At 36.0% G+C, this 13,315-nt stretch overlaps 1 protein-coding gene across 1 annotated transcript in view; it reads left to right on the forward strand.

Moving 5' to 3' along the window:
• The window catches only part of CSMD1 (CUB and Sushi multiple domains 1), a 1,197,588-nt gene that overhangs the window by 220,450 nt on the left and 963,823 nt on the right, over positions 1-13,315 (forward strand). The window contains exon 2 of the mRNA XM_074581652.1: positions 6,328-6,544. Within this exon, the coding sequence (XP_074437753.1) occupies positions 6,328-6,544 (217 nt within the window). The remainder of the gene's footprint in view (positions 1-6,327; positions 6,545-13,315) is intronic.

Here is a 13,315-nt window from a genome sequence, read left to right on the forward strand (position 1 = left end):
GAGAGATATGTTGGAGTCAGGGATTTATCCTGCTACATACACAAAGAAAGTGACTAATGCTGTATTTTGCAGACTGACAGAGGGAGCTAATCCCAAGGCAAGGTAGGGGAAGGCATGTATATCAGCGAGATCCCAGTAATATTTAGGGGCTTCTGGGGCCTCTTGGGAGGCTTTTCTGGAAATAAAGTATTAGCATCCGAGAGCATTGCAGGCTAACATTCATTGTAAAACTGAAAATTATTCTTCTTTTGAACACAGCTGGAGCAAGTAGCCTGCAAGACAGCCTTGCTGGGACAATAAATTTTCAGAATATAATGGGAAGATTAATGAAGACAGCAAAACATACATATGTTTTGTTATTCCCATGCCTGAACTGTCCTTTGTGGAAAATTGCATCTCTTTAAAGCTGAAAAACTGATAGACCAGGTTATGGAACAAACAGACAAAATAAACAGTAATGTCACAAGCAGCATGTGTTATCTGGAGTTTAAAAGACAATCAAGGAAAACGTTGCTGCACTGCTAATGTAGTCTCCAGCTTCAATTCACCCGAGATGCCCATATTTAAAAGGGACCATGGGGAGTTAAGGAATGAAAAGCTGGAACTTCTGAAATCTTTGTTAGAAAACTATAATAAAGAAGAGATTTCATTGACTATATGATATATTGAAGAAGAATCAAGGCTTTATTTTAAAACTACATGCTTTTCAAACCTATTGGAGTTCTCTGAATGAGTCAGCCTCAACGTGGATAAAGGTGATCAGAATTTCTAAAAGACATTGAAAAAGGCTCCCCAGTAAAGACTGTAAAGGAAACAAATCATGTAAGAAAGTCTGTACATTGCTAAAAGGTTGGCTAGAAGTTGTGCCTCAGAGATAGGAGAAAATGGCCAGTTTTTACAGTGGAAGGAGTCACCATGGCATCAGAGAGAGGTCTGTGCTGGCATCTGTGTTGTTCAGCACACTCATAAATGATCTGCAAAATGGGGTGAGCAGTGAAGTGACCATGATGATAGGAAGTTATTAGTTAATAAAGATCAGGAACAATTGTCAAGAATTCCAAAAAAGACCTTATGTGACCAAGTAAGGGGACATTGAAGTAATTGATGAAATTGAGAGTGATGTGATGCAAATAGTTATAAACTATAGGAAATCTAGAGAGGAAAAAAACATAATAAATCCTAATTCTCCATGTAAAATGACAGGCTCTAGCCTCACTGTAATTCTGGAGGAAAGGAGTCTTGGTTATAATACATAGTCCTATAAAAATGTCAAGCTAATGCTTACCTTAGCAAAAGAACAGATCAAATTAGCATGAGAACAGAAAAGGGATTAAAATATCACTGTGTAAATGATGTGTATACATTTGCAATGTTTCAAGAAGTTCTGGTATCCCTATCTCAGGAAGGGCATAAAAAAGCTGCAAAAGGTTCAAAGAAAGGTGAAATGGCTTTAGTACAAAGGAGCAATTATATAAAGTAGAACTTTTGAACTTGATAAAAAAAAGAAGCTGGGACATCATAAAGGTCAATAAGATGGTAAATGGTGTAGAAAGCATCAGTAAGAATCATCTGTATGTTCACTTTTCATACAAAAACTTAGCGGGGCATCAAATGAACCTAACAGATGGTAGCTGCTGAAGAAACACAAAGGATGATTTTTCATGTTTTAGGATTCCCTCTATAATACATTAAAGATCTAGAAGTTAGTATAGACTCGGAGGATGACCGTATGAGTTCACAGAAAAGAAATCTATGAAGGGCTATTAAATAGAAAGATCAGGCTACTGAAATGTGTGCCTTTTAAGAAAAACCTGAGATGCAGATCTTGAAGGGGAGGGGAGTTTCCTGGCAAAGTCCTTCTAGGCACCTGCTTTGGCTTGCTGTTGGAGAAAAGATACTGAGCTGAATGAGCCTGTGATCTGGCTGAGTGCAGCTGTTCTTATTTGCTTATTAAACTTACTAATAAAACTGTAACTCATATTAGAATCTACTTTAAAGAATGAGGGAGATGCGATCTTACTAGACATCTCTTCTCAGCCTCACTCCTAGTTGCTGTATTCCTCTGTAGCTGCAGAATGGAAGATGGTACTCACAGTCAAAACAATAAATTTTCGTTATCATGATCGTTCAAAATATCTTTAGCATCACTGTCATTACTATAGTTAGCTTTGGTGCATTTTATAGTTTGCTTGTTCAAAATACATATATCTTGCAAAAATTGCTTTCTATGTAAATATGTATTTGTATACAAATATACACATACAACTGTACCTATGTATAAAAAATCTTCAACCGAATACCTTCTGAATTACAAGAAGAGAACTGGTTGTCTTTTTGCTTGTTTCTTGTAGAAGCATTTGAAACTTGAAAAAAATTAATAATGAGTCTGTACTTTGCTAGTTCTGATTATTAGATACTGGTAAATGGGGGTGGGGGAGTGAGGTTATAAATGTAGTCATGATAGATACAAAGACCCAGCACCCTGTCCAGCTGAACCTTAAAAGTATCCAGTGATGGGGAACCCACCACTTCCCTGGGGAGATTATTCCCGTGGCTGATTGTTCTCACTGTAAAAAATTTTCCTCTCGCGTCCAATCAGAATCTCCTCAGGAGCAACTTGTACCCGTTAGCCCTCATCTTTTCCATGTGACTACTTGCAAAAAGGGAGACTCATCTTCTTTGTAGCCACCCTTTAAATACTCGCCCATGGTGATAAGGTCTCCCTTAAGCCTTCTTTTCTCAAGGCTGAGTTTTTTAAGTTTGTATTTTATGAGGTTTATTCAAAATCTTCTGGCAAAGCAGTATTTAAATTCTACTGATTCTTAGGGATTCTACCATTCATTTAACCTCAGTGTTTAAGGCAAAATTGCAGTGTTTTAGGTTTTCTGGCTGAGCTCTCACTTAGGGGTCACAGCTGAGAAATACTGAGCCTGAGCAGGTGCAAATAAGGCTGGTATGGGATATGCATAGAGCCTTTCTAAGATAAAATAAGGCTGAAATCAATGTAAATAATTTTCAACTACAAGCCAAGAGCATCAGTTTTCTTAAATTACACTTTTTATATCATAAAGTTAAAATAGCTGTCCTGAAATATCTTCTTACAGACAACATATGACAGAAAATTAATGCTAACAGCATAATTTATATTCATATAAACAACGATGTGGTGTCATACTAATAAAATTTTGGCAGTCTAATACACCTTTAATATTAAAATAATTCAGTGTACTGATATTGTACTCAATCGATGACTGCATGTCTTGTGAAAAATGGCAACATTTATTTTTTTATTTGACACAGGCACCAGAGCTAAAGTGAATTGTATGGTTAGATCTTCGTTTAGGATATATTCGGTTGTATTCAGTTTACATTCTCTTCTCTGCTTTACATTTAGTGCAGTAGAACTACTTAAACTCTGTTGGTATTAGTATTCTTTTAATATTTCCTTGTTGGTATGTTAGGTTTCTTTACTTCTTTTTTTTTTCTGAATTCCCTGGACTTTGTTGACACATTCTGCTATTAAGGCACCCATAAGAAACAAAATAATTAATCTCATTGATGTCCTCTTACTGGTCTGCGGTGTCCCCGCAGTCAGAAACTGCATTTTTTTGTGGGATATTGCATTGCCAACTCCTATCTAATTTGCTGACACCTGTCACCCATAAGTCTCTTCATTCCTGCAATCCAAGTATATCCTCCTACTGCATCTCTCTTAAGTGATCTGGTGCTGAATTTACTCCTTGGCAGAGGTGTAACATTTGACAGTTATGAAGGTTTTAGACTTACACATATTGGCAAAATAGGTGTTACGCAGATAGCAGCTGATCCTTTTTTCCCAATACTGCTCTGTTAACATACTTCATGTCTTAACCAGGCAGGGACAGACCTAGAAGGATGTCAGTTTTCTGGGCCTGCACAGTTCTTAGTCTCTTTGATTATTGCTTAGTTCAGAAGATAGATCCTCTTTGCAATTGTCGGTGTGCAGCAATGAGATTGCTAGGAGTTAACTGTGTATTAAATTTCTTCTAGGAGTTTTATTGGGGTTTTTACTGAACACTAAGTAAAAAAGTATGTATTTATATATATGCATGTAAAATTAAGAGCAAACCTAAATAGCATTTAGTAACAATTTTCCAGCAATCATTTTCCTTTATGGTTCTCCTTTGCCTTGTGTTTCTTGGGTACAAAGTGAATAGGCAGCACATTTATGAATAGTTTCAGAACTGGAGGAATATATATACGGGAGAGCAAAAGCAAACTGGAGAAAAAAAGGGCTATGGATGGTAAGAAATTCTTAAGTTAAACAGGGGTAAAGTGTTGGCTGCCTTGTTTGTCATTAAAGTTTATTTATTTTTCAAGAGAATAATGAACAATAACTTGAACCTACAGTAAGGAGTACAAAATACCTTTTGGAATAAAACTGAGAGCAATCACTGACAGTTGCAAAAACTTCTGTGAGGGGGTAGGAAGTGCCTCTGTAAGGAGACTGCTGACCTATAGCCATTTTGGGGGTGAGAGGGCTCGCTTACTACCCCAGCAATAGTGAGTTTTACCTTAAGCCAGCTGTAGGATTTTCCTAAGAGATTGGGGAGGTAATTTGTTTGTCTCCCTGGAAGTCAGAAATGTAGTTAACATATTGTATTTACATATGCAATTACGTATGGTCTATTACGTTCTTTATATACCAGAATTACAAATTTCTGTTCCTAAACGGTGGTTCTGTCTTTGATAGATTTTAGACAAATTGTGAACTTGATAGCTCGCGTCTTTCAAAGCAACCCTTTCACACAGAGTGGTACGAAAGCTGCTGTGCAGCACGCCTTGCAGGGGGCACTTGATTTGCACAAACCAATTTCTGCATGTTGGTGACATGAAGTAGCTCGTTAGCGTATTGGGGTGGTGGGCTGTCTGTCTTCAGAACATTATTTCTGTAGTAATTAAATTATTTTAAATTGCTTGTGACACTTGTATGATATTTCCCCTGTGGTTGTAGGAAGAGGAATATGATACAAAGCATCTGCAAGAATGCTGACAAGTTCCAGTGAACTGTACATAGGTGAAACTTTCATCCTAAGTCCCTGGTGTAAGAGGTTCTTTCTTCAGGAATGTTTAATAATACCAATGTTTTATTAAAGTAATGATGTGAATCAATTGGTAGATGGACTAGAGAAGATTTTTACTTTAAAGGTCTCCTGAATCCCCATAGCTTTGTTATCTGTTCACTAGATTTTTGTTATATTTGAAATTTAGTAGAAAATGATTACTTATTAGTTCTCTAGTTTTAGCAGCAAATCCTTTTATTAAATCCATTTTATTGAGATTTAGAAACCTCCCACAAGCATTTGACAGCAGTGCTCTGAAAGATTCAGTCTCAGAGACCTACTGCTGGGAAGTTAAAAATAAAATACTTTTCTGGTTTAGGTATAACAATAAAATGCTGGGATTATACTTGTTCTGAAGTGCTTAAAATGCATGTAATAATCCAAGCATTACAGTGCACAGAGTGTCCTTAAACTTTTCTCTGTTCAAATATTTCGTTAACGGTTCTCTCCAGCTCTGAGCCAGTACAACTATTGTCTGTGGGATTAACAAAATCAAGTAGGAAATTAGCAAGAGTGTGCACTGTAAATGAAGGTTTCTTGCTGAGTACTTCCTGTTAATGAGCTACCATACCTTCACAAGGTCTGTAGAATGTACAAACCAGACACAAATGCCTGCTGAGTAAACCCTTAGTTTTATTTTTTAAGAATCCTGAAAAAAAACACTTAACCCTTTCCTGATCACAATACACGTGGCACTAAAAATGTTGTACCACAGAAATTTTGCTGTGTTTTTGAAGTATAAAAATCTTAATGTTGGTTGCAACAGAATGTGTAATAAACGTATGTCTACATTTTGCTCTCTGTGTTGAAAGCGTTTCAGAACACCAGAAACTCTAATACCTTAGTATTTATATAAAAACTTTGTAAATGGCATTCACCAAAAAGCCCTGAACACTCTCTGGCATTAAAACTGTCAGTCTGTTGAATTTATGGCATCAAGGCTAATGCTTAAATTTCACATTCGGATTAATAAATCATACATTGTTAATACTACATAACCTCAAATAATGATTCATTGCATAAAAAGATGGTAGGTGTCTCAGAAAATCCAGCAATGGGGGTTTTGAATCCAGAGGGAAGAATGGTATAAATGCAATTTTATGTGGTGATTGTAAATTAGAAAAAATGTTATAAAATTAAGTTTACATATAGTTACTTGTGTAAGAATATATACTGGGGGAGAGAAAAAACACTGAAACACATATTTTTCTTTCTTCTTTTTCAGGTCAGAACTGTGGAGGCTTAGTACAGGGACCAAACGGTACTATAGAAAGCCCTGGATTTCCTCATGGTTATCCAAATTATGCCAACTGCACGTGGATCATTATCACAGGAGAACGTAACAGGATACAATTGTCGTTTCATACTTTTGCCCTTGAGGAAGATTTTGATATTTTGTCAATTTACGATGGACAGCCACAGCAAGGCAATTTAAAAGTGAGGTAAGGTACCTTTTTTCCTTTCTTCATTTCTTTCTCTCTCTCTCTTTACCTCTCTCTTTCTCTCCTGAATAGACGTTCTGATGATATGTTACAACTACACTGTGTTTCCTTAGTTCTTCCCCAGCCAAGGGGATAGCACTGCCCCAAGATTTCACAGCAAAAGGCATTAATCCAAGTTTCAGATCTTTATGGCCCCAGCTTGCGTACCAGTAGCATCAGTTGTACTTAAAATTCGTACAGTTCAAGGTCAGTTTTGGTAAAGGCCCTGAGCACAAAAGTATCCAATATTGCAGTAGCTTTTTCCTGTTTATCTGTCCCCCGGTGGAGTCCAGATTTGGCCCAGGGACCCTGTCCTGAAGCCACCTGTCCCCGGTTCTTGAAAGAACTCTTACTGAGATCATGCTTTACTTTTCTACCATGCCTACAAGATTTGAATCAGGGGATGGGTATGCTGCTTGTGCTAACAGTTTCCCAGGATCGCTCATTGAATGTGGCATGGAAGAAGAGGTGGGCGATAGACTAGTTTGTGAGAGGCACAATCTCATTAGTGAGTGTTAGGCAACCTCTGGGAATGCTTGCCAGATTAAATCCCTCAGGTCATTATTGCCTGCCTTGCAGATGAGTTGAGCTGTAAATTTTTTTACTTTGCCAAAATTGAAATTTTTTTCCATCTCTAAGTAAATACAATTATTAAGCAATTAGGGACCTTTAAAGGTTAGAAACTGGGATATCTTATATATGCAAATACCACTGAGGTTACAAAGATGCTTTATGGAAGCTTTTTGATCTTGAAGGTTTTCACGACTTCAGATTTTGGTGCATTAATTTCATTGGTGTCTTGTTTTTGGTTCCTCGGTCATTTGCTGCATCTGGACTGCAGAGCTGGAAAGCAAGCATTGCTTTCAATGCTGCTCTGTCATTTTCTGTTCAGGCATGAGATTTATGAAGTACTGTAAAACACTGCTGTCAGTTCTGTTGTCTGATTACTCTTTTACATGCTGCTGATTTATATTATACTGCTAAAACAAATGTGGGAACATCACCAATTTGTTCTGCGTTTTAGTGGATATCATCATGTATTTTTGACAAGAACAATGTTCTGATTGATTGTTGACTCAGTTCAAAAAGTTTTGAAGACCGTGGAACGTAGTTCACAGCTACCAATTCTTGAGTTGCACAGTGTATGTGCTTAATTTACCGTACTTAATTGACCTTTATTACTTGTATCACCTGTATACAAGGATTAATACTTCTTTTTCAGTCAAATGCTTTTGTTATCAATAGCTAACATGCCTGCTTGTTTTGAACTGATCTGTTAGTAGAAAATTGTTTCAAGGAAGAGCACCAACTGATGATCTGTGGGTATGAGCGTATTAGACTTAAAATTCCTAAGTATGATCTTGATCCCACTGAAGTCATTGTAATTGCCACTGATTTCAGTAAAAGAAGGATTTCATTTCCAACTTCCAACAGTGAAACAGATTTTTGTTTCCTTGCTTCTGTTTGCCAATTAGTTACCTTCATAAATGCTATTATAAGGAAAAAAGCATTTGTTGGCTTTCCAGCATGCAGAGATTAAAAAAGCAGAATTTGAATGACAGGTTTCTATTGACATGTCTCATACCCTGTGACGTACCCTTTGTTGCACAAAGCACATTCACAGGTGTACCCCTCTACAATTGCACATTTTCAAGACAATTCACTTAGCAGATATTGGAAAATTATAGTCTTGGTTTTTTAGCTGACAGCATGCAAATGCAAGAGAGCATCTTGGAACTTCGGCTTCAAGGGTATGCTTTTTTTATTTCACAGATAAAATTACTAGATTTGGGGTAATTATATTTCTTTAGCCATCATGCAAAATCTGGAGGTTTTCCTTAAAAATATATGTGTAAATATATAGCACTCACAAACTATAATAATTAAGTAATATTCATCCCATATTTTGTATAGTATTTTTCAGCTGCTAAAGCAAAATTGGATAAAAATGAATAGTACATTCAACTAGTTTTCTGTGCTGCCTGAAAGACCTCTTTGTATGCTAAATGTGCACCAGGACACTTTAACTGCACATTGATTGTAAAACCCAAGAAAGTAGAAACATATATAAAATACATTGAAACGATAAGGGAAAGGAATAAATTGTATTAAGCTGGTTTTGTAGAGGAAGAAAGGAGAAACAGGCAGTTGTAAGATGCATATGAACTTCTTTGGACAGTGCATTATTAAAACATATTCTTATTTAAGGCATAAATTACACATGGTAGCTATCATAGGTTATTGTAAGTTATGTATGAGGAGGCTGAGAAGATAGTAGCAGGAAGAACAATATAAACAAAAGATAAGGCACTAGAAAGTGCTATTTTATGTCTTCCTGTTTTTCTAGATAAAACCCAACTAGCATTCTGTCATTCTGCATAATTACTGAGATTCGCGGTCCAAAATTGTCCTTAAAAGATTGCTGCAGCTGCTTTATTTTTATCATTGCAAAATTCACAGAACACAGAACAGGATTTGAGATGTGTGTGTATATGTATGTCTGTGTGTATATATATATATATAAAAAAAAAGAGGAGAAGTGAAGTTTTAAGTCTAATGCCATCTGTTATGATAATGTTTTGTAGGGTACTGTAGTCTTAATAGTATAAATAAACATAAAGTTAGATAATCAATTTTACCATATATTGTAAACAAAACAGATGTCTCAGTTCTACGTTATTGAAAAAAACTTATCGTATTGCTTAAGTATTGCATTATCAGTTGATGGGGAAAGATTTCAAAATACAACCAAATTTGAATTAAGCTGGGAAAAGAGGTAAAATGTATTTTTTATTTGCATTTTAAATTGTAAATGAGTTGTCATTTGTTATATGTAGTTAACAATCAGCACACAGAATTCACATGAACAAAACTCTTGTGGAGAAGAGTTGCAAGTGTGGTGCACTGAGACAACAAAATTGCTTCTCAGTTGTATTCCTTGTGGATTGTTTCCCTAAGTAAGAGTTGATTCAGTAGTTCAGTGTAGTTCAGGTTCAGCGTGAGTCTTGTTACAGTACATTTTTCCTGTATGCGGAATTCCTGAAGAGGGGTTTCATAGAGGGGTATAGGGAAACTGTAACAGGACTGGGTAAATAGAAGTGCCTGTATCAAAACCTCTTTTGCTGAAGAGGTGAAGTGGGGTGTTAAGACCTTGAACTGTGAGTGTTACAAGCATGGTGAACCGAGACTTTGTATGTGTGATTGCCTTCATCTCAGTTTATGGCCGGAGATTCCGCATTTTTTTCTATGTCAAATCCAGGTAAATGCTATAATCTCTGTGTTAAAGTATCTGTCAGTAAAAGTTACTTTTTTAGTATCACACATTCAGTTTACCTAAGAGTTAGTTACTGAAGATCTGTGCAAGATATTCTGAAATAATATTTTTCAATTGATCAAGCCAATCTCTCAGAAAATCCTGTAAAATTCTTAAAAATGGATTGCAAGCAATTTTGCTTTTTCTTACACATAAAAGCTGCTATTTAAATTATGTACACTGATGGGAAGATGGAAATGTACAGACGTGAATATTTTTTTGTGTGTGTATATGCAGCTGTCACTTATTTTGGACATACATGAGATATATTATTTGGAAAGGGATTTTAAAATATCTGCTTGACTTCATGGTTTCTCAGGCCTTCAAAGCATTATTTAGTTTACTGCAGCCTAGGTAATGATAAAAGAGATGCTGCTTGTTATTACTCATATTAGTTGAAGTAAACATTTTTGTTTTAATGGAGCGGTAATACAAACGATGGAAGTTGCTAACAGAGCATGTAATAAAATAAAGCTTACCAAAAATTTTCTGACAGTCATATACACAATGAATGTTAAATGGCAACATGTTCCCTCTGCTTTCTTGAATCATGTAGAAATAACAGGAATTATATATGAATTCTTCACAATATTAACTTTTTCCTGCCTTCAGCAAGCAATAAACCATATGTATATTCTGCACTTCATAATCCAAGCATGGAGATAAAAAATGTTCACTGAAGTTAAACTTTGGGCTCCTGTTTCCTATTAAACCTCTTTTATCTTCTCAAACTAAGATTTATCATGTATTCAATATGTTTGTTTGGGTTTTGTTTGGTTTTTTGTCCTTTATTGTTTGTTTTTTTCTTTGGAAAACAGTTTCTACCTTCCTTCTCTCCAGGATCAGGAGAACAGTGAAGTAATGAGAGGGTGATTGGCCTCTCTACAGAACTGCTGACACTGCAGCAAGAGGAGCTTTGTGCAGTTTACAGTTCTTTATTTCTTTTTTTTTCCTGCCACATGAAAATTTCATGTCTCTTTTTTTAAACTTTTTATTGCATATCATTTTCTACAAGTTGATTTCAATATGTAGGATTTATGTGTGTGTGAGCTGGTGATTTCATGAAGAAAACAGTATAGGAATGAGAATAGTAGCCATCTTTTTTCCAGCTGAAGCCTACCTAGAACACAGCACAAAGTAACAGAAACTGAGATAGTGTTCAAATTTGTAAAACAAGATTACTGAATAACTTCAGCAGAATATTCTAGGATTTTGTACTTCTGTAAGAAAAGGAGAACTATTATTGTATGATTATGCAAATTGATTACTGAGTTCATGCCAGTGGAGATGCCTATCAATGGCTCTTCTTCCCCTTCTTATGTTAAATCAGATTTTTCTTGTCTTTTTCACCCATAAAAGTATTAGGAAGAAGGAATCATTTGTAGTAGAGGGCTAAAATTCATTGTATATCACATAGCTATTTTAGGAAAGAAAGGAAACTATGACCTGATCAGCTAAATGCTGACAGATAGTTTCTGCCAACGGCAAAAAAAGCATGCAATGGAAGGAAAGAAAATTTATGTGTGCATTACTGGCAGCTTCAAGTTCATATATGTCAATTTATTTTTTTTCACATATGGATAAAAGGCAAAAATCCTCTTCCCTAAAATTTTAGCTTCTCAATTCAAAATCTTAAACTTGCTAATTTTGTTGGCAAACCTACATAGTTAAAAGATTTAATGAAAATTTTATTAAATATACAGTCTAATAAGGAGTCTACTTACTAACAACAAGCTACTTCACCAAGAATTATAGGCCATATTAATTACATGTTTTAGGCTGATACTAAATGATGGTTCCAAAAACTACAGAGTATTGTTTGAACTCACACCTAAGAAAATCCATTTCACATTTAGGGAACTATTATTTCTCAGAAAGAAAAAAACCATTCATTTAGCACATCAAAGTAATGCATGAATTTATACTGCAAAATTCTGCATCAGTTGCTCAAATCTTTTATAATGTAGTTGTTCAAGTCAGCACATTTTTCTGTAAAAAATGAATGGGACACTCACCATAATGAAAATGTAGCTGTGCTCAATTTCTTTGTCCTCTGTGAAGGTAGATCTCTTTTTTTCACCTGAAACTGGCCATAGTACATTTTCAGAGCTTTTACAGCATTTACAGAATTTACAGTCTTTGCCTCTTCCCTGTTTTTCAAACTGGACCTGTATAAGTGACAGCAGTGATTTGGTGCATTTGTTTGGAGTGTTTTGCCATCAAAAGTATTACTAGTAAGGGACTCAGAAGGGGAGAGTTGGGATGTGGCTCCCTAAAATGTTAACTTCTATAGTTTTAGAAACTTTAGCCTGTACTAGGTAATCATAAGTGTACAAATAAATTTGAGTTAAAGGGATAATAAAAAAATTGGTGTATAAACACCTTTCCAATCAAGTAGAAAAGCATTACTCAGTATTGAAAGATACCTCATATAGCCTGCTGAGAAAGATACGTTATTCTTTATGAATAGCTTCTAAGTGTTTCACATGACAATGTTTTAGAGTAGATCTTTGATTTCAGATGAGAGGTGCACATTTCCCTCCCCTGTTATTTGTTATTGTATATTAGAATCATAGAATTGCCTAGGTTGGAAGGGACCTTTCAGATCATCTAGTCCAACCATCAACCTAACCTAACCTGACAAAACCCATCACTAACCCATATCTCTAAGCACTATGTCTACCTGTCTTTTAAATACCTCCAGGGATGGTGCCTCAACCACTTCCCTGGGCAGACTCTTCCAATGCTTAATAACCCTTTCAGTGTAAAAATTTTTCCTAATATCCAGTCTAAACCTCCCCTGGCGCAACCTGAGGCCGTTTCCTCTTGTCCTGTCCCCTGTTCCTTGGGAGAAAAGACTGACCCCCACCTCTCTACAGCCTCCTTTCAGGGAGTTGTAGAGAGTGATAAGGTCTCCCCTCACCCTCCTTTTCTCCAGGCTAAACACCCCCAGCTCCCTCAGCCCCTCCTCGTAAGACTTGTTCTCCAGACCCCTCACCAGCTTTGTTGCCCTTCTCTGGACCCGCTCCAGTACCTCAATGTCTTTTTTGTGGTGAGGGGCCATATTGATATATTACAAATAATTACTTATTCACCTTAAAATAATCATATTATGGTTATACTAAATGAAACACTCATACATTCATTGATAAATTATTTTACAAAACAGAACACCTTGGGTATCCATTATCCAGTATTTAAGATATAAAATCACAGAAAATTGCAAGTTGGTAGTGTGGGTATGGATGTACATGTATGTGGGTTTTGAAGAGGTCAGTTTACATCTTTGCTTTATCTGAAATCTCAGAATAAGGTTCAGATGTGACTTCAGTACTGGCCAAGTATAAGAAAATTGCCTTCATTGGTGTGATCTCTGCTTGAGGGAACTCACATAATCTACAATATTTTAGAGAAAGCCT

This window comes from Larus michahellis, chromosome 3 (assembly GCF_964199755.1).
Source record: "Larus michahellis chromosome 3, bLarMic1.1, whole genome shotgun sequence".
NCBI lineage: Eukaryota > Metazoa > Chordata > Aves > Charadriiformes > Laridae > Larus > Larus michahellis.